Here is a 21,622-nt window from a genome sequence, read left to right on the forward strand (position 1 = left end):
TGAGCTAAACAGATTCCTGTTTTAATGATGCTGACGATTGTGGCTAGAAAATTGTACTATAGATACACTTGTGGCCTGTGGGAGGGGCTTCTGAGACTGAGAATAATGTACGTGTAATGGCAAAACGTCTAAGATAATACGGTTTTTAAGTAGCATGTGACTTTATTTTTTACATGAAAGAAACAAGACAATGGAGGTGTTTATTATTATGGATTGATTTATCTTGTAAGTCATTTTCTTTCCTGACGGCATATTCGCGACGCTTTCAGAAGTCTTCTATGTCAGCGTATATTATAGGAAGTGCATTTACTGTATCTACTTTATGTAGGAGAATTGCTGATGGTTCATTTGCATTAAGAAATATAAAGAAGCCCAGTTCATGTACAATGTCACATATTGAATGGCAGCTGAATAAATGATTTTCATACTGCATGCTCAAACTAAAATAGTAATCAAGTGTGCATTTGCAACACTACAATGAGGCAGTATGTACATGTATAGCTTTTACAACTTAACTTCTTTAATACGCTCTTATGCCAACTTATGCCGGAATGTCCTGTGTGCACGAAAAGGCTAGAAATTATACCGTTACCATATACCGTATAACGATAAGTGCGGCATCTTCACTATAAAGATCTCCTCAGGCAAAGACCAAGTCACGTACAAAACAAAACATACATAATATCTCCTCATGAATATTGACAAGTCTGTCATTTATACCATTCTCATGAATGTCCTATGTAGCTTGTAAACAAAGTGTTGCCAAGCTGGCATGTAAAAAAAAGAAATGTGTGTTGTGTATCTTTGTGATTACTTATCTTTCATGTAGATGTCCCTCACTGACATCCCCTTGGATTTAGTTGCTATGGCAGTGTGACGTAGATATAATCGAGAGCCATGGCAAAGAATAAAAATGGGAGTTTGATAAAGGAGCCAAACAGATGCTGTACACAATCAGTGTGTGTGTTCGGTCACTTCATATTCAAATACTTAAAAAAAAAATATGCATGATGATGATGATGATGATGATGATGATGATGGCTCTCAGGAACAAAGAGTTGAATTGCTTTACTAATCAGCCAGGCAAAGAAGCTACATTGTTTTGTGTCCTCTACTCTTCCCCACAGCAGCGGGGAACAAAGTATTTAAACTCTATACCGGGAGCCAAATGTCGGGAACTAGTCAATACGCATAAACAGAATGTCAACATCATAACCCACATGATTATGATTACATTCTAAGATGTTCTAAGATTACATTCGCACTGGCTCGTGCACACAGGCTTCAGAGATCTGTAACATTATCTCTACCACATTGCGTGCACCATTTAATGTTCAGTGTACGTGTCTCCTAAGCTCTCAAGTATTTGCTTAAGAGAGGGCAAATGAAAAGCAGAGCTAGTTTCTTTCCCTGAAGATGCCTGGGACGTGTAGACTGTTGACCAGAAGTGGCCTTTAAAGCACACTGACCATGAAGAGTGGTGCCACAGGAGGCTGCGCAATCTGCACCTCGTAGCTCTGGATGTAGAAGGAGAGAGAAAAAGGACAAGGGCTCAGGTGGTGTGGCTTAAATCAGTCTGCGGTTTGTTGTCAATTTGACTGTTGCCCCACTGTGGTGTGAGGTTTATGATTTGTAGCTTAATGTGGTGAATTTAGCTGTAGGCAGTAGCCAGGAGGTGAGGAGGCAGGCTGGCTCTGCTGCTCTTCAGGAGATATGGGTGCTGCTTATGATCATAAATGTAATTGTCCAAGTTGACACACACACACACACACACACACACACACACACACACACACACACACACACACACACACGCACACAAACACACAGCCTTCCTGGATTCATTCTGGTCTCATCACTGCAGATGGCTCCTCAGTACCATCTGGGTCTCCAATGCTACTTCACAAATCCAAAGCTACAGTGGGCTTAAACACACACACACACACACACACACACACACACACACACACACACACACACACACACACACACACACACACAGGTTACTGGTGGGCTTTGGCAGCCCTTTCCCATCAACAAGAGGTGCTGGTGCTAGTTCTGGATCTGGATCCTGTACCATCTGGATCTTGGTTTCTTTTCCTTCTCAAAGGAGTTGATATGATGGCTGTCAAAATTGCTTTACAGTGGTGCTTGAAAGTTTGTGAACCCTTTAGAAATTTCTATATATCTGCATAAATGGCCAAAAACATCATCAGATTTTCACAAAAATCCTCAATGTAGACAAAGAGAACCCTATTAAACAAATAAGACAAAAAAAAAAAAATTATACTTAGTCATTTATTTACTGAGGAAAATGATCCAATATTTCACAAACTTTCAAGCACCACTGTCGCTCCAGCACCAAAACTCAACTGGCCTGGAACCAAGAAACAATGACACCAGGGGCTTGGATTTTATTTTGTTGGCATGACAACAACACGAACAACTCAAATTACTTTCATAACTGGTAAAGTAGAATATGATGTGGTCCCTGGAGGAACAAATTGTTTAACCGGAACTTTAAATTGGCTTTAAATTGCTAATGCTAATGCTAGGCTTAAGGCTATGCTTCCATTGAAGGAGTACACACTCAAATTAAAATTCTAAAATAAAATAGCGTTCTAACTAATCTCTATAATTATTTTTGCACCGTGTATTGGGAAACTCTGACATCTAATGAGCAACTTGAGTTATTTTCATGGCCAAGTTAAAAAAAATATAAAATCTAAACAGTGCAGCGTTCTTTGAACGTTAGGAATTGCAACTAGTTTAATAGGAGCTACATTGTTTGTGCTATTTGTCACAAATTCCTCTACTGTTTTCATTTGTATTTTGAGCTCATGACATGCACTTTTTGTTTACATTGGCATATGCCTGTGTTTTGATTCTGTCTCTGCCCCTGTCCCATCATTGGTCTTTTATCTAATGTGAGCACCTGTTCTGAATTCAGCCCTTGATTAGTTTGTCTATTTATACCCTTCTGTTCCTTTTTTTTCCCTTTACAAAGTCTTGTTCATTGCATTTCTGAGCCTTGTTTCCCATGGTCCTTGTTTTGATTTGCTCACGTGTTTTTTTTTTTTTGTTGTTCATGGATTGTTGTAGTTTAGTTTTCCCTGCCTGTGTTCTGACCACCAATGGACTTCCACAATGATTATTGGATTCACCCAAATAACCATATTGCTGAGTTTATGCATTGTCTCCTGCCCCTCTCTGACACACATTGCACTAATGCTCACTCACCCTGAACCTCAGTGAGGAACTCGTTTGGTTTACTCTCCTCCTCAAGCTGCCACTCAGAAACCCTCATCTGCAGTTTATTTTTAAGAAGTGTCTGAGCTGGTGGTGCAAAATTGAGGCTGAAGTGGTACAATTTCCTTCTTCACTTCCTGGGTTTAGTGTGTCAGTAGTTGTCTCACCCACTTGTACCAAAAACCACAGCAAGATGGTAGCTGGCGTGCCGGGCTCCTGCGGTGGTGTCAGTGGAAAGGAGGGCATCGGCTCCCTGACAGAGATGAGCTCGGAGTGACTCCTGGGACTAGCTGTGCTGGACTGCATTGGCTTTTTCCATAGACCATTACTGCATGACTCCAGTTCAGTTTGGGGTACAGTATTGAGCTTACATTTCCTGCCAGAATGACAACCTGAGGAAAAAAAATCCCCTGTAGGATTTATTCATGCAAAGACTCATGGGATTTGCAGCCCTACCCCATTCTCACTTTGAATTTTTTTAAACAACATCTGGAAATGCAACTGACAGCCACCATGCTGCCCCTGACCCAGCATTATATATCTGAATTGGTGACAGTGTGTAATACACACAAGGACCCCTAGATTAATAAAACTTGTGATGCAACCTGATATTTGACAGTGGTTAAATACAAGAATCTATATTTAAATACTTTAGCTCAGGAAACTATGAAACTCCCTCTAAAAGCTTGTATGTTACTGTGGAAAAGCCCTAAATCCTGTTTTACAGTAGAAATGCTGTCAGAAAAGGTGTCAAAATAAAAACACCCCTGGAACAAAACTGAAACAACCTACTACAGTAGTTAGCTAGATAGTAGGCCTACTTAGGCATTAGACTAATTAGTGTTATATAGCACAGTTAAAAAAAAAGAACCTCTTTAAAATTTGGCTAGTATGGGATGTTCTAGGGATTTTTTTTTTATTGTGGTGTGTCATGTAGATTAAACACAGCCAATTACATACAAAAAAACAGTATGTTGTTTGTTTCTTGTGGGGATTTTGTGACAGCTAATATTGTTGCTTGTGGTTTCCCCGCCTTCTGATGAGACATTTAGTAGCTAAAAATGCTCCTAAAGCTAACTAGTTAAGCACAAATTAAACAATGCAGTATTCAATGCAAAAATCGTTTATTTGCTTTGCATGTTAGGCTATAGACTAGCTTCATTAGCAGATTAGCAGCACAAGCTAACTGTAATAGCTTCATACACTCAGCAGCAACAACAATCTATGCTACTTTCTTTATACATATTTAATAAGAAGTTGCATATGACAAGATAACATGAAACCATGGGTATAGATCCCCAGCACCAACACCACCATTTTTGTGCCATAAATGGGAACTTATTGCAGGTAGGAACTAAAGTTGAGTGCAGAGACTCCGTGTGCCATTCATTCAAGCCAAGCATGTACATAGAAAATATATTTTCTCCTGTTGCTAGTGTGATTGTAGGTGATATAGGAAAGTACTGTATGTAGGTATAATGAAAGTCTGTACACAATGACAGGCCCTGAGAAATCTTTAACTAGTTAACAGTGGTTATCATAGCTCTTTTCTTTTTGCATGATATTTCATAATGACATTAAAAATAGATGGAATGGGAGGAACGGCAGGTTTATTGAACCCTCGTAGCCCTGGATAGAAACCATGCACGCATGCTATCGTCTGTCTAGCTTCTTTAATAAAATCTTTGCAAGTCCCTTCTGTGAAGCATCATCTTCCTCCTCCTTCAAAATACAGCTCAAATCCTATTTTCTCATTTACTGAGTGCTCAGTGCTGTATTACTCTATAGTGCCGGATCCAACCCGTGGACCCAATACTCTAAAGAATTAGTGCTCTTCTTTTGATATGACTGGTTCCTAATTTGGTGTTTTTTTTTTGTTTTTTTTTTTGCAGCTCTGACATTTTGATCTTGCGTGATAGTCTGTCTAGAATAGAGTCTTGTCCTTTCATGAGTAACCCCAATGCTCCAACAAACGGGATTGTTGTTATTTGAGTCTGTCGCATTGTGCAGATCTCAGTTTCCTCAGTTTCCAGTCCTTATGAAATTCACAGAGACATGTCTTTCTGGTGGAGTAGAGACAGAAGAAGGTAGCATATGTTGTTCTTTAGATCTTCGATGACAATGTCAGGCTTATTGTATGGTGATTCTTGGTTGGTGCCTGCACCATGGTAGTTTGTAGTTCACACACAATTAGTGTGGGTATATTCAATCTTGGCTAGTTTTTTGTACATTCACTGGTTCTATGGGTCTATTGTTTTGTCATATTTTACTGCATATTTTGAAGCGAGTTCATATGCATGCTCTATGCTATGCCTCATCTTACTTGAGTCTGTTTCACTCTTCTGTTGTGTTGACGTGTGCTAATTTTGTATCCAGGAGGTCTTCCTCTCTTATGACATCCTTCTCTATTGCTGCACCAGTGTCCTGAGGAACTGTTGAAGGAATGAATAAAGGAAGGGCAGCTAGATGGCTTTATGTTACTTTTATTGCTTGAGACTTTCCTCCACCATCCTGTAATCACTCACACAGCGAGCCTCGGCTCTGAGCCGGACTCATGTAACAACCACAGAGCTGGAGTTAGCATTTCTGAGCTGTCTGGAATTTTAGCAGACTTAAATAAAATGAAGAGTCAGCAAGATGACTTTATATGGGTTTATCCTGGCTCTATACACATGAATACTAAGTCAGACAGCCTAATCAGCACATTTATGGAATATAATGTACCAGCAGGGCCTTCCTGAATATACACTGGTGCTCTGAGTAATTCTTAGGTCGGAGCTTTGTCCATAAGTCACTGCTAAATTACTATCACTTTCAAACTTTCTCTTTCCTCGTTCCCTCATCCATCATCCATCACTTGATGTTAGGGAATGGCGATATCTTATCGTTTGCGATATATCGGTAGAAACCCTACCCACAACAAGAATTAGTCTTCCCGCTATAATAACGAAGTTGATGACGTATTTCTGTGTGCGACGGTCTGTGACCCGTTCACAGCTCACGTGCAGAGCAAAATCAAGTACGGTGGAACGCGGACGTGAATCTGATGAGGAGTTGATCGCTAAACGGGGAGCTACCTTTACAATCTGGAACTTGTTTGATTACAGAAAATCAGTTTTACTTTTAGATCAATGTTTGTGTTTCTGAGGCTCTCAAGATCACAGCTATCACTTGTAGCCAAAAACAGTGGTGCACGGTACTATATTTATATTGTCACTGATATCGTTATCGCAGTAAATACCAGAAAATATCGTGATATAGTTTTAAGTCCATATCGCCCATCCCTACTGGATGTTCTTAGACGTCACTGTGCCCTTAGGTGGAAAATAAATACTGAGAACTTGCTATTTGTAGAAGCTTTGTTAATTCCACTGCATTAGGCACCTTTTCCAGGTTTTATCTAAAAGCAGAGTCACCAACGAGAAAGACCTGTCATCCTGGTGGCCATGTGCTTTAGTATTCATATCAGCATCTTCGGTCATGATTTGGCCAGTGGACAGCACGAACAAGGCACTCAGTGAGGAAAGAGAAGCCCAAAGAAAGAACAGCCAACAGCCAGTACTTGTTAACTGAAAAAGTGCAAAAACCACGTAGGATTTAATCCCCAAATATGGACGAGAGCATAAATATGAGGGCATAATAATACAGCTGTGCTGCTCTTAGGGCAAAAATAAACCTGAGAAATGGCTGTAATCGCAGCCAGCGCTGCTAAATTTACTCGAGTGTGCTCCTGATGCAGCAGAGGAGAGGCTCCGGGCTTGTAGGGTTATTATTTGAGCATTTACTTCAGTCCAGCTCAGTGACCCTGTGTTCCAGGTGCATTGCTCTTGCCATGCAGTTGAACTCAGTCTGCTGGGCCTGTATGAGCCTCACATAGCTCCATTTCCTCTGAGTAGGTGACATATAATCTGAGGGCCAGGTCTGGGTGCAGACGAAGTGCTCTAAAGAGAGAGAGAGTGAAAGAGAGAGAGAGAGAGAGAGAGAGAGAGAGAGAGAGAGATGGGTGTGGGCATGACCAGGCTACTCAGATTGAGTAAATCTACATGCAGAATTCTGTTACACGCATACTTGCTGTGTGTTTTAAGTTAGCGCATGTTTCACAAGGACAGTAGAGCAGGATGTTTGTCTATGTGAATGTTTGTCTGTGTGTATTTACTTGTGCTGCTCAAGGTTAGATATTGGTGCAAAGGCAAAAATCGTGAGTGTGTATGCTTCAGTGAGCTGGACAGCAGTGCATGAGTTTTGGCCAGCGGCCAAATGCAGACTCTATGGCACAGCAAACCGAGAGCTGACTAGGCTTTCAGGTCCCACAAGACTACAAGTCTCTTAGATTCATTATTGCCAACACACACACACGCTCTCTGGCTGAATGGCTGCCTCAGCATTCAATCGATATATGAAACCCGAGACTAAATTCTTCAAAGAATCAGCACCTGAGGGCTGATTATCAAATATCTAGCAACTACATGCAGGTCTAAACACACAAGGGTTAGATGTATAATTTATTTTTATGGTCCTTTGTATATATATATATATATATATATATATATATATATATATATATATATATATATATATATATATATAAAATGTAGTGTGTGTGTGCAAAAGTATACGCACCTTGAGGATGTTTAGTGTGTTTCTTCATCAGTAACAAAACTGTTAGTAGTGAAAACGCCAAAATAATATCTGTTCAGACATTTGAAAACATACACACACACACACACACACACACACACACACACACACACACACACACACACACACACACCACTGCACATTTCTCCTGTCATGTCTGTTCCAACTCCAGAAAGATCTCAGTGCTAGGAAATGGCCTGCATTTCTAGGCGATTCATATGCCACTCTATATAAGGGCCACTCCAGAGACTGTGAGCTGGACGGTCGTCTAAGACCATGCCCAAGCCCTTGAGCTCTCATCTAGAGTGGCATATGAGGCCACTCAGGGCTGTATTCCTAGCACTGAGATTCTTTCTTCCTCAGTTGAGAGGTCACCATGTGTTAGTTGTGACAGACAATACAGCGGTGGTCTGGGCACATCCTGTTGAGGCAGGTGCGTCTGAGGCCTGGGGATTGGAGGCTCCATCCACAAGTGGTGGAGTCCATATGGTGGCGGTTCGGCCAAGTGGAAGTGGATGTGTTCACCTCCGAAGAGACAACACACTGTCTGCTGTGGTTTGCCCTCACTCCTCCCGCACCATTAGGGTTGGATGCCTTGGTACACAGGTGGCCGAGGTCACATCTGTACAGCTTTCAACCGATCGCTCTGTTCCCACAAGTTCTAACGAGAGTTCGCCAAGACCATTTACATCTGCTGCTAGTAACACCTTATTGACCAGCTCGAATATGGTTCTCAGAGATAATATCCCTGCTGGACGGCACTCCCTGGGAGATTCCTGTTCGTAAGTCGGAGAAATTGCTGGTCTGTTTTGGCAGTGACAGTAGAGGTGATGCTGTATCAAAGCAGCACATCTCTAATTGGATTGTGGAAGCTATCTCTATTGCTTATAAGGTGCATGGTCTCGCTATTCCTCTGGGCATAAGGGCTCATTCTACTAGCGGGGGGGTCACCTTCTCGAAAGCTTTATCCAACAGGGTACCCTTACAGGATGTGTGTGCTTCAGTGGGTTGGTCTAAACTGTAACTGTTTGCAAATCAATGTGGCATCAGAGGAACTAAACACATTAGGATGTGATATTATAGGAAAATAATAACTTTTGGATGATAAAACTAACTCTGCTTTGCATCGGGCCGCATCACACCACACTGTCGTCGATTACCTTCCTATAACAACTGGCCCAGTCATGTTTAATTCCATACATAAATATTCCAGTGGCAAGACATGACATATATGGCACATATTTTTTTGTTTATGAGGAAAGTTTTATTCGAGAGGGAATTTGATTGGAACACAAACAACATAACATTGATTTCAAGCTAACACTCTAGTACATTAACTTCATTACATCCTGTTTCAACTCTCATTGTTTTATTTTAAATTCAATATGCCGGAACAGAGAGTGAAAACAACTGTCTGAATACTTATCGACTGCACTGTAACTGCAGCTGCTTCTTGGTGCCAGCGTAATTTTGCTCAGAAAGCTTAGAGCTCAGAACAGGAACAATGAAGAGCCATTAGAGAGAAAATGAGAGGATGTGTGTGTGTGTGTGTGTGTGTGTGTGGGGGGGATGTGTAAGGTGGGATGTATAAGGAGGGAGAGCCCAGCATTAACTGATCACAGGAAGGGATGCAAGCTAAATATGCCTGCCTTTTACTTTTGGCTGTTAATTATCCAATCCACTAACCGGTGTTGTACTTGCATTAGGAAAATGCATCTGTATAATCTGTCCTTGCTCTCAAGCACGCCATTAGAGAAATGAGTTGCCGATGGCCCTGATCGGCCTGACAGTCTAGGACTGGAGCTTTTTTTTTAATCTCTATAATACACATACACTCTGCTCTCTAAGTGCCCCAGTGGTGTCTGAGTGAAAGCAAGAGAGATGCACCTTCTCAGTTATGAACAGTAATACACACAGACATCGCAGATTAGAGAAATAATTCCTGCCATGGATAAAACGTGATTGTTGAATTAATCCACTTTTGCAGTGACATTTTTGGTGCTACTTACATTATATAAGCTTGCAGATCAATATTACATTTAGCAAATCATGTCACATCTCATGTTCCTGGATCGTCTGTGTATGTATGTATGTGCAACACATGCACATTGCTCTATAGTGATATAAGTCAGTGTGTCTAGGCACCTTGCATCATGCCAGAGTGGCAGCTGGATAGTAAAGCCAGCCTAAGGCAAGCTGAGCTCAAAAAAGCTCCTCCATCTCCCCACATCAAACATCCAACCCTGAGTCACACCTCCAGCTTAATTCAAGTGTGTCTCACAGCCATCTGGTAACAAACTAGGAACACTCTCCTAAAAGCAGAAATTAGAGTAGCAATGAAATGAGTAGAATCACACTACAGACTGGGAGTAGATATAGCTGAATAGATAAATACAAAATACTAAATACAAATAGCTGAAATCGTGAAGCTTTTTCATCAAGATATCCATCCATCCATCCATTTTCCATACTGCTTATGTGACACAGGATCGTGATGGAGCATGGAGCCTATCGCAGAGAACTCGGGGCACAAGGTGGGGGACACCCTGGACCATGGGTGCTAACCCATCGCAGGGCACAACTGCACACACATTCACACACTCAATCAGCCTACAGCGTATGTCTTCTGTCTTTGGCCTGGGGCAGGAAAGCAGAGTACCCCGAGGACACCTCCAAAGCACAAGAAGAGCATGCAAGCTCTGTGCACGTAGAGGTGGAGATGGAATTTGAACTCCCAACCCGGAGTTGCAAGGCAGACATGCTAACCACTAAGTCACCATGATCTTAGATATCTTATTTCACTATGCTTTAGTGAAAAACAAATTTGTACAATTTCCCCCCTCAACCCAAATGTATATTATCAGCCAAGATGTTTGCTGTCTGATGTTTTCTTCTTGAGTTCTGCACCAAAAGAGGCTAATGTAGCTAAATAGTAATGGACGTTTTCAATAAATAACTACTTCAATTCCATCTAGTTCCTCTCTAGTGTCACATGGGCTTTAGGATATATTTATAGAGTCTTTAAAAATAAAGTGGACATCTTGAAATTTCCCTGTAATTCCATGCATTATAAGAAGGTGTATAGATGCTGTATTTAAACAGTTTGTGATCTCTGTTTCGTTGTCATTCTCTGAGCAGTGATCTGAACGTGTGTGTATATAGTCATGAACAGATCACAGCAGACAATAACAAGTGAGCTGGAAAGCTGCCAAGTCGAAAAGTTTGACTTTATTGACTGACTGCTGTGCCATAGGAGCCTAAATATAAAGCTCATGTTTGATCTTACCTTGGGTCTGCTGAGTTTCTGAGTGGCATTACACTGGCATTACACTGGGACTTATGAGCTAATACAAAACAAAGGACAGTGATGTGGTCTCTTCAGCTTGTAAATGGAGGAACTGCTAACTATCAAATAAAGTTCACACTAGACATATGCCTAGCTATATTATGTGCTGAGAGACATTAATAAACAAAGGATCTAGCAAATTTGATCAAAGTGTTGTCTTCAAAATCATGACTTTTGGTGCACCCAGGCATAAGTGTAAATCAAGAGTGACTGCTGCAATGAAAAGTTTTCAAACACCAGACACCAAACAATTCTTGGTGGATCGATTAAATTTGGTGCAAGTGAAAAATGTGTGCATGCCATTTTTTAAACTGTTCCTTTAACATTAGTTTGCAGTTTGAAAGTGACTGGCTGTTCTACAGCACTGGTGCTCTGCATGAAAAAGCCCCAGCACCAGCTGTGTTCCTCTTTATTCTTAGAACAAGTAGTCCCGATTCGTTTGATCTTCCAATCAGCCGCATGCTTCAGTGACCTTCCCACAACACACGCACTGAAGGATTTTCTCATTTTCTCATTCCCTCAAAACTCCATAACTCACTGTAGCTGTAATCATGTTTGTGGATCACTTAAACGAGCACAATTACACAGTTATAGCAGTCTGGAGTCCTCATTTCTCTCTCTACTTCTGTGTCTCCGACTTCCCCCTAACCTAAATTTGTTGATCTTTAAAGCTGTACATTTGTCCCTTGATATTAGATCACTTTACAAAGATTGTGCCAGGTTTTGTAGTCATAGAAGAGTGACTGAAACGGTGCTCCTGCTGCTCTGAACTGAAACACAAGAATGCACCATGGGGGGTGGGGGGGTTTGGGGTTCCAGGAATGTCTTCTGTCCAACTGTGTGTGCAAGAGAGACAAAATCAAGAATAAATACTGTGCACACTTGTGTATGATTCTGTTGCACTGCTTGGTGTTCAGCACACAACACAGTTGAAACAATTTCTGTGGTCTCTAAATGGGAAAATGCTCACTAAATGGACATGTAAGCAGAGAGGACAGAACCATGAAGAGACACTACTACATCCAAGAACACACCAACTACATCCCTGACAAATATGGCCAACAAGTTTATCAAAGCCATTTATAATTTATATTTGAATATAAGTAGTAATACAAATATAATGTATAATAAAAAAACATATAAAACAAGTATGTGTCCCAAAAGTGATATTATATGCAAGTAGGTAATTTGTAGCAGGCACTTATTGGGGTTAGATACATTCAGTGCATTTACATGGACAACAATAATCCACTATTAACCTGATTAAGACAATACTCTGATTAAGAAACTAGCATGTAAATAGCAATTTTTAATTACCTTAATCCGATTAAGGTCATACTCGAGGTAAACACGAATCGAATTAAGATATGTGGAGTACTCCTGTTTTAGTCACATTATCCATGTGTATTACAAACATGTAAACACCTTAATCACATTATTAACGTCATGTGAGAGTTTTCACCGCATTTTGCGACAGGACACATACACACACGGCAGTGTTCAACCGTTTTACGGTAAACACGAGAGCACGGCTGCATCCCAAACTGCATACTTGCCTACTATAGGCCTGTAGTAAGAGAAATACATGCATCTCTGCTACTAGATAGACGGTAAGTACGCGGTTTGGGACGCAGCCCATGGTTTCAAGCAGTTGTCTATTTGCATGTACAGCATGACAAATAATTAACTGCACTTGAAGTGTTATTAAAAAACTTTAATAAAAACGCCCAAAACAGTATACGGTACCATAATGAAGACCAACTGTATGTTGATAAGTGAAATTCTGGAGGGAACATCAGACGGCGCGGTGACGTAATGACGTGTGCTGTTAATCGAACTATGTTCTATAACATGTAAAACAGGAACATGAAAGGAGTATTCTAAAAGCGACTCATGTAAACACCTTAATCACAATATTGTCTTATTCAGAGTAAGGTCAATAATTAGATTACTGCTGTCCATGTAAACGTAGTCAAATGACCCTTTCTTGCAGTACACTGGCGCCGATGGAATTGAAATTGACTTATGGGACGTTTTCAATCAGTATACCAAACAAATTATTTTATCATTGCAAGTCTGTTATAAGATTACTCAGGACACTGTTGGGTTTCTGTGTGTAGAGTATCATGACTCTGAGTTTACCGCTGGTGAGCAGGACGATGGGAAATGGGATTGGTGTGAGCCTCCTGCTGGGCAAACAATTCACACCTCTCCACAATAACATTGATACTTTTTGATAGTAAAATACTTTTTGATAGCTTTTTTGATAGTAAAACACTGTATTCAACTGCCACAATACAATTATTGCATTTAAAACCTGTGTGTATATTTTCATATGAGCCATTAACCACTCCTGTGGAGTGTGACATCACAAATAAATTAAAATCCGAACCCCCCAAACAGGCAGAAAATTACTTGGCCCCTGGTCCAAAGAGTTAAATGGTAAATCTGGGGTTCTTTTGATTGTCCCTATCACAGAGGGTTCTAAGTAGAACCTCAAGGAAGCACATACTGTTGAATATCTCCACTATCAGTCAAAAGTTTGGTCACACTACAGTGAATGATATATTTCAGTGTATTGTACTATTTTGTATGTGAAGTGGCTAAGTTATGAATAAAGGAGTGTTAAAACACTCTGCCGTGTACAATGGCTGAGGTGAAGGATATCATAAACAATAGGAGATTGTTCTAAACTCCATTAAGTCACTGTGCAGGCCTTGAATTTTGATAACATTCATTGCCACACCACTCCATTGAATTTGATTCAGTACGTTTCCATAAGAGCTGTTCTGTGAGGACTGCAGACTGATGCTGCTCTTATCACTGGAGCTGGACAGTAATTATACTTTATTGTTACTACTTTAATAAGGACCGGCGATTCATCTCACTCGCTCCTCATACATTAATGGTGCTTTAATGAAAAAAAAAAAAAAATTGTATGAATTAAATCAGGCAGGAGGCTATTGTGATTGGATTTTGCACAGTTTTATATCAATGAATTTATGATATAACTTATAACCCCAACGTAAACCTTAACTTGTGCAAAACTTTATAGAAGTTGTCAGTGCCAAATAGTTATGGCTTTGCGTGTGAATATCCTGTACTCTAATTCCATTTTCACTGTGTGTACAGAGACGCAGGGTCACTACCACCTCATTCACACATTATTGAGCCAACACACAGTATTATGATGTGAGAAACTGGATTTGCTCCTCTGCTCAGCTGGCAGCAGGACTTGTAATCCCTCCTCTTGAGATTCGTCTAAATTCCATTCACTCTTTATTATGGTATTTAAGTCATAACTGGAAAATTGTGTGAAGATGGAATAATCGATTTTCACAGCAGGGACACTTTCTCCATAAACCACTCTCAAATCCAGAGGTTTCTGTGATATCACAGGTTTGCGCTGACGTGCACAAGAGCAGTGCACTTATAGTCTTTTTAGCCACTGTATTTGACCCAGCTTGACCTCAGGACACAGGAAGCAGACAGAGAATATTTATCCTGACTGTATCCTGAGTCAGATGTCACCTGAGGCTAGTGGGAAGCCATGTATGGGTAAAGAACAATGTCCTACGGATGTAACTGTCACACCGGGGTAGGAAGGGGCAGAGCAGATGAAGAGAAGGGGAGTGGAGGGGAGCTAAATAGATGTGGTGAGAACCCAAAAAAGTTTGCATCCTTTCCTGTGGGTGAGGATTAAAGAGTGCTTCCTGTACACATCCCCCCTTGCTCACTTCCCAGGGTCCTTGTGACACCAGCAGCGCGCTCACAGCTTCAGCTGGACCGGGAATATATTTATCTCAGAGAGGATTAATAGAACATTTTTAGGAAGAACACTTAACTACCTCTTTTGGGAACAGACATTTTTACAGAGTCAAATTTTATAACAATATAAATCGTATAACATAAACACAAACAAAAATAACAAAGACATTGTTTTTTTTTCTCATTTCAATTCATTTACATAATGGTTCACAAGACACGGATTCTAAATTCATTTGGTCAGATCAGGATCTTTATTGGGCTGGTTCTGGTCTGCAGGCTATAGGCCTAGGTTTGACACCCCTGCTCTAAATTAAACGATTTAATATACTTTATGTCTGACCCGCAAGTTAGTGTACGCTTGATAACACGACCGTTATCCTTGTGTATATAGCCCTATATATAAATAAATGGTTTTAAATGTGTTTTTAATACCTCATGTTTCATGAACGGGAAATCCACATTGCTGCAGTCTCTATAAAGAAATAGAAGCACGCTGCTGGTCAGCGTGAAAGTAGACTTTATTGTGTTGAACAAGCAACATGAGGACAGTTGGCTGTTTTATCAGTGAAATACCTTTTTACTACATTAACTCTGGCACTTACAACAGCTGCCACTGTATTTCTAAAGGCACAGAGCCAGTAAGCCCGCACTCACTACTACTGCCACATAAACACGCGGAACAGTAGCTCCTTTATGCCCATGTTTAGTGTCACACAGCTGTGTGTGGTGGTTTGCGGTTATGTGTGAATGACTGAGCCATGTTTATGCAAGGCAGTCTTATTTGTTTTCCCTTCACTGTTCATCCTCTCAGATGCTTGTTGTCTCTTTCCCTGTGTGTGTGTGTGTGTGTGTGTGTGTGTGTGTGTGTGTGTGCAGATTCGTACTCTGCAGCGGGTAGTGAGGGCAGTATCTCCACGTCGGTGGCCTCTTTACCTCCCCAGGCATCAGGCAGCTCTGCCCCAAACTCGCCTGGCTCACGTCGCTCTGTCAGTACACTGAAGAAGTGGCTGACCAACCCGGTGCGAAAGTTGAGCGTCGGGTCAGTCGGAGGGATCAAGGGGGAGAGAGCGACGCGCAAAGTGGAGGGCAAAGGCCCTCCTCCACCTAGCAGGAGCAACCCTGAGCTGGGCAATAGCAGGGCACCGGAGGACCGTGTCACCATCTTCACCAACACAGACAAAGACCTGGTTAGAGACACAATATATGTACATTCCCATAGCCTAATATACTCATATATAAGTATATTTTCCATTACTCCCATATGAGTGTATTATACACTAAACCCTAATGCTATTGTTCTTTGCATGCAGTGTTTTTGTTTGACTCTTAAGCTATATCATCTATATAAGACCCTCATATAATAAATACATACTACATTAAAGATTCAAAGTGGAAACAAAGATATGATATGATATATTAATGTAACATACACCCTGAACATCACACAGTTTTACACACAGTCCACACACACCTCTACAGGTGTTACAGTGATAAAACAGTGAGAGTCGACACACACTGAGTTAGCAGTTGACTTGCTGGACTACCTTGTGTTTTGCATCTGTCTTATTGCACTCAGCTCCTGTATCCCGCTGTCTGATATCTAATAGCAAATCCAGAAACTTCTGTGAATATACTGTAAATATTGATAAGAGGCGTTATAGAAAGAGATTATTCTGTAAATTAATGTGGCTGATGTGTGTGTGTGTGTGTGTGTGTGTGTGTGTGTGTGGGTAGGAATGGAGGGATGGTCTGTCTGCCTCTGAAGATGTCTCAGAAAGCCCACAATCCCACAGGCACCAGTGTGATTTTCTTCAGGGGTCCACCTCAATGGACCCAACTCAGGTAAGTCTGGAGAGAGCCAGAGAGAGAGAGAGAGAGAGAGCGAGAGCGAGAGAGAGAGCGAGAGCGAGAGCGAGAGTGAGTCAGTTATCAGTGTGTCGTTTTTGGACTGAAGCTTCCCTGAGCCTCTTGGAGAAAAGAGCAGAGAGAAAGAGACAGGGACGAGGAAGGGGCTGTCACTTCACTGTCTGCAGTAGCAGTGATGGATGTTTGATTTCAGTGTGTGAGAAAAACCAGAAGAAATGGGACAGCCTGGGTCATTATAACCAGGCTGCCTGTTAAAGCAATGGTGACAAGAGGTGAAAACATTCACTGATCAAACACACACAAACACACATACAAAGGCCACACATCTTTGTACACTTAAGCTGGAGTCAAGGGAAAACAAACACAGCTCCAGGCGTCACACACAATGTCACTGTAAATACTCTTCCACTTGATCTAGCTGCTCTCAGTGCTCCCTGTGTATTTTAGAGGAATGACAGTTTTCCCTGATCTTTCACCTCTCACACCTGCAGCTCCACCGTCTTGAAAAAGACAAACAAGCAATGGCAGTTATTCTGATTTAGACCCCTGTCTTTACCGCACACGTCACAGGATGTGCCATGCTTAATTGGAGGAAACTGTTAGTGACAGTGGCATTAATCGGATATGTTATAGATTGGGCCTACAGATACGTGAATCACAGTGCCAGACATTTGTGCAGTCTCAGCTATCAGAACATCCAGAAATGTATTCAACAAGCTCTTAAATGATTAGCTGTAATATGCAGTATATACGGGGCATGGTGTCTTAGTGGTTAGGAGGTTTGCCTCTCACCTCTGGGGTTGGGGGTTCAAATGCTTCCTCCACCCTGTATGCGCAGAGTTTGCATGTTCTCCCTGTGCTTCGCTTCAGGGGTTTCCTCCGGGTACTCCAGTTTCCTCTCCTGGTCCAAACACATGCACTATAGGCTGATTGGCATTTCCAAATGGTCTGTAGTGTGTGAATGGGTGTGCCATTGTGCCCTGAGATGGGTTGGCATCCCGTCCAGGGTGTCCCCCACCTTGTGCACCAAGTTCCCTGGAATAGGCTCCAGGCTCCTCTGCGACGTTGTGTAGGATAAGCGCTATGGAAAATGGATGGTATGGATATACAGTAATATGTAATATGGTACAAACATGACATGGTGTGTTGTTATGGGAAAACGATCAACGACAGAATGGTGTGATGCGGCTCGACACGAAGCAGAGTCACCGTTACGGCTCTGAAGTTTGTTATTTTCCGATAACATGGCATCCCAAAGTGAGTGATTCCTCTTCTACCACAGCAATTTGCCACTTTTAAAATGTATTACAGAGCCACATATTATACCTTTTTGAGTTTACTGTTGTGGAACATCCAACCAAAACAAGGTCGTTTCTGTTATCACTTACATTATCGAACTGATAAACAGTGGTCCCCTCACCAGCCTTTCTTTTTTTCTCTCTTGAAGTTAAAAAGACAAAAATGCAGCTTGTCATGTTACTGATGGACCACAAAAAAACCCAAAACAAAGTCCTGAAGATCTTCGCTTCGACTTTTACAAAGTGCTGGCATGGGAGACTCGTTCCAAAAAATGCGAAATAAACTTCTCCTCACAGAAAAATTCATCATATCAGTGATCACACACACTTTCTAATTAGGAACATCTGCCATACAAGTCCCAGTGTACAGAAAGTTGTTACTATAGAAACAATAACATATTAGAACGAATGCATTAATATAAACCTTGCAGGAACTATTGCTCAAGCAAAAGCAATTGCGAAAATGTTGGAAAATTAATTAGCGCAATACAAAACCAAATGTCGGGTTGACTGTAGGGTTTAGAGTCTGTGATTTCTCTTGTGGTATCTGTGAGCTATGGACAAAAATAATCCTTTTTTTTATTTTTACAAAAATTAATTGTGACTTCAGAGGGATGAAGTGTACCACATTAATTGTAATTTACCTTCGTAACATTAGCTAACTACTAATTAGTTGCTCAGTATTAGCCTCAATCGTGCCTTTGTTTTAGCAACATGTGGACAGTAAATGTACCACTGAGAAAGAACCCTTTCACGGTGCAGTTATCAGTTGTGTTATGACGTAGTAAGGTGTGTGTGTGTGTGTGTGTGAGTCTGTGTGTAGGGGTCAGCTGTTGTCCTGCCCTTCTGTCCTTGTATGGAGCTTAAGAAAGAGTGCAAATCTCCATGAGGATTAAAATCTATAAGGGCATAATTACAATTCAGTGTCCCACAGTGCTCTGTACTCGGTCATGGCCATTAGACCATTTATTTTTCCAAGGATCAAATCTGGGCGTTCCATTGCGGGTAGTCACATTAAGAACGTTGAATATACCAAGTTGACACAGAGAGAGAGAGAGAGAGAGAGAGAGAGAGAGAGAGAGAGAGAGAGAGAGAGAGCGAGCGAGCAGTGGATTAAAGTAATCGGGTCAGTCCCTTTTAGGTCATGCACTCATGCATATTTCTCTGTTATTACTGTAAATTGCTGAAATCAGGGCTGCTTGCATTCAGTCGTTACCCATCTTCTCAGTACACTAGGTCTAATCGGTGTGTTGTGTCATACTGTCCTTGCTGAAGGCTCATATTTTTCTCTTCACCTGCCTCTTTGCTTCAGACCCTGGGGTTCCTGTGAGAGTTTATTGTTTGTTGGCTAATGGAAAATTCCTGAATGAACATATAATCGCTCCAGCAATCCAGCCCTCCTCTCTCAAATGGAAGGATCCTCTAAGTGTTTTAAACAGCATGCTTTATCACGGCCTTTGCATTTTGAAGTTTCATACAGATGCGGTCTGCGGTTTTCTAGCAGAGTGAAAATTTTCGTTCTCTCGAGTATTCTGCTACCAGGCGGAAAAAGAAATAATGGTGAAACGATGAAACAGCCCCTCTGTGCTGAATCTAACTTGAGCATAATTTCCTGCAGAAGGCACAACAATCCCGATCTTGTTTAAAAAAAAATAAAAAATTATTAAACGCCCGAGAAAAGAAAGTGGACTTCTGGATAGAAAAACAAGGCATGCATTAAAGGAGGGAATGCGATCGAAGGGGGATCTCTCCTGTGGATGTGGCTCGAGCACATCTGGAAATGATCAGAGCCGAAGAGTACGGCCAGGAAACCTGTCAGCCAAGCAGGGGAGCGCAACCTCGAGCCCAAAGCACAGCGCGGTCAACTCAATGCAACACACAGAACATACAACACTGCAAAACACAGCACAGTGACGTGTAATACAGCAGGACAGATGCAGACATTACAGCACAACATGAGTGCAGCTGTTCCGCTTATACAGTAATACCGACCTATTATAGTCAAAATATAAATACAAAGATAAACATTCACTACTCAGGTAAAGTATCGATCCCCTACAGTGATACTTGAGAATAGTAATAAAATGGAATAGCACTGTATTTTCCACCTCTGAGTATGTCACAGCACTCAACACATGGATAAACTGAACTTACAGTTAAATATTTTTGTACCTTTGTAAATATTGCAAAAAAGAAAAAAAAATGGGTGCATGCACAGACACATACCCATGCACAAATAATATTTGCAAATCCTCACGTGTCCATTTGTGGATTCTTCCTGAACACAAACAGTACAGTAAGTTTAACAACCATACACTCGTGTACACGACAACGATGAATATGCTAACGATGCTAATCATTTGTGTTTTTGAAAAGTTTCATGTACAGACAAACGTCGTCAAAACGATCCCAGTTCACATGGATCCGTGAAAACGACTAAAACCGCTTTATTATGCATGCCAGGCCAGTAGTTGGTGATATCACTTTGTAAAGAAACACTACACGCCTGCGCACATAAGCACCAACGTCAACGTGTCCGCCATTTTGATCTGGGCAAGACCTATAAACGAATACAAGTAAACAGGGGAGCTGTGGATTTTCTGGATAAAAAGTACAATAATGTTTACATTTCTCAAACAATTTCAATGGTTTATGATCTACGTGGAGTTACTTAGAATCTCAATAGTTAGACTTGGAAAATTATTGACTGTCATAAGGAATTGTGAAAACTCACGCTTGTCAAGCATAGATGTGGCTTATTTTTCTTGGTTAATAAATGCTGAGATGTCCCTAATGTAATATAATGTAATGTACAATATCTCACAAAAGTGAGTACGCACCTCACATTTTTGTAAATATTTGATGATATCTTTTCATGTGACAACACTGAAGAAATGACACTTTGCTACAATGTAAAGTAGTGAGTGTACAGCTTGTGTAACAGTGTAAATTTGCTGTCCCCTCAAAATAACTTAACACACAGCCATTAATGTCTAAAACGCTGGCAACAAAAGTGAGTACACCCCTAAGTGAATGTACAAATTGGGCCCAAAGGGTCAATATTTTGTGTGGCCAACATTATTTTCCAGCACTGCCTAAATCCTCTTGGGCATGGAGTTCACCAGAGCTTCACAGGTTGCCACTGGAGTCCTCTTCCTCTCCTCCATGACGACATCACAGAGCTGATGGATGTTAGAGACCTTGTGCTCCTCCACCTTCCGTTTGAGGATGCCCCACAGATGCGCAATAGGGTTTAGTCCATCACCTTCACTCTCAGCTTCTTTAGCAAGGCAGTGGTCGTCTTGGAGGTGTCTTTGGGGTCGTTATCATGCTGGAATACTGCCCTGCAGCCCAGTCTCCGAAGAGAGGGGATCATGCTCTGCTTCAGTATGTCACAGTACATGTTGGCATTCATGGTTCCCTCAATGGACTGTAGCTCCCCAGTGCATGCAGCACT

The 21,622-nt window shown here is 41.3% G+C and overlaps 1 protein-coding gene across 6 annotated transcripts in view; it reads left to right on the forward strand.

The window, feature by feature from the left end:
* arhgef25a (Rho guanine nucleotide exchange factor (GEF) 25a) overlaps positions 1 to 21,622 on the forward strand; it is an 80,801-nt gene that overhangs the window by 27,819 nt on the left and 31,360 nt on the right. For all 6 annotated transcript variants that reach the window (XM_053686156.1, XM_053686158.1, XM_053686157.1 and 3 more), the window contains 2 exons: positions 15,878 to 16,188; positions 16,736 to 16,843. In XM_053686156.1, coding sequence (XP_053542131.1) covers positions 15,878 to 16,188; positions 16,736 to 16,843 — 419 coding nt within the window. The remainder of the gene's footprint in view (positions 1 to 15,877; positions 16,189 to 16,735; positions 16,844 to 21,622) is intronic.

The sequence above is a fragment of the Ictalurus punctatus genome, chromosome 15 (assembly GCF_001660625.3).
Source record: "Ictalurus punctatus breed USDA103 chromosome 15, Coco_2.0, whole genome shotgun sequence".
In the NCBI taxonomy this organism is placed as follows: Eukaryota; Metazoa; Chordata; class Actinopteri; order Siluriformes; family Ictaluridae; genus Ictalurus; species Ictalurus punctatus.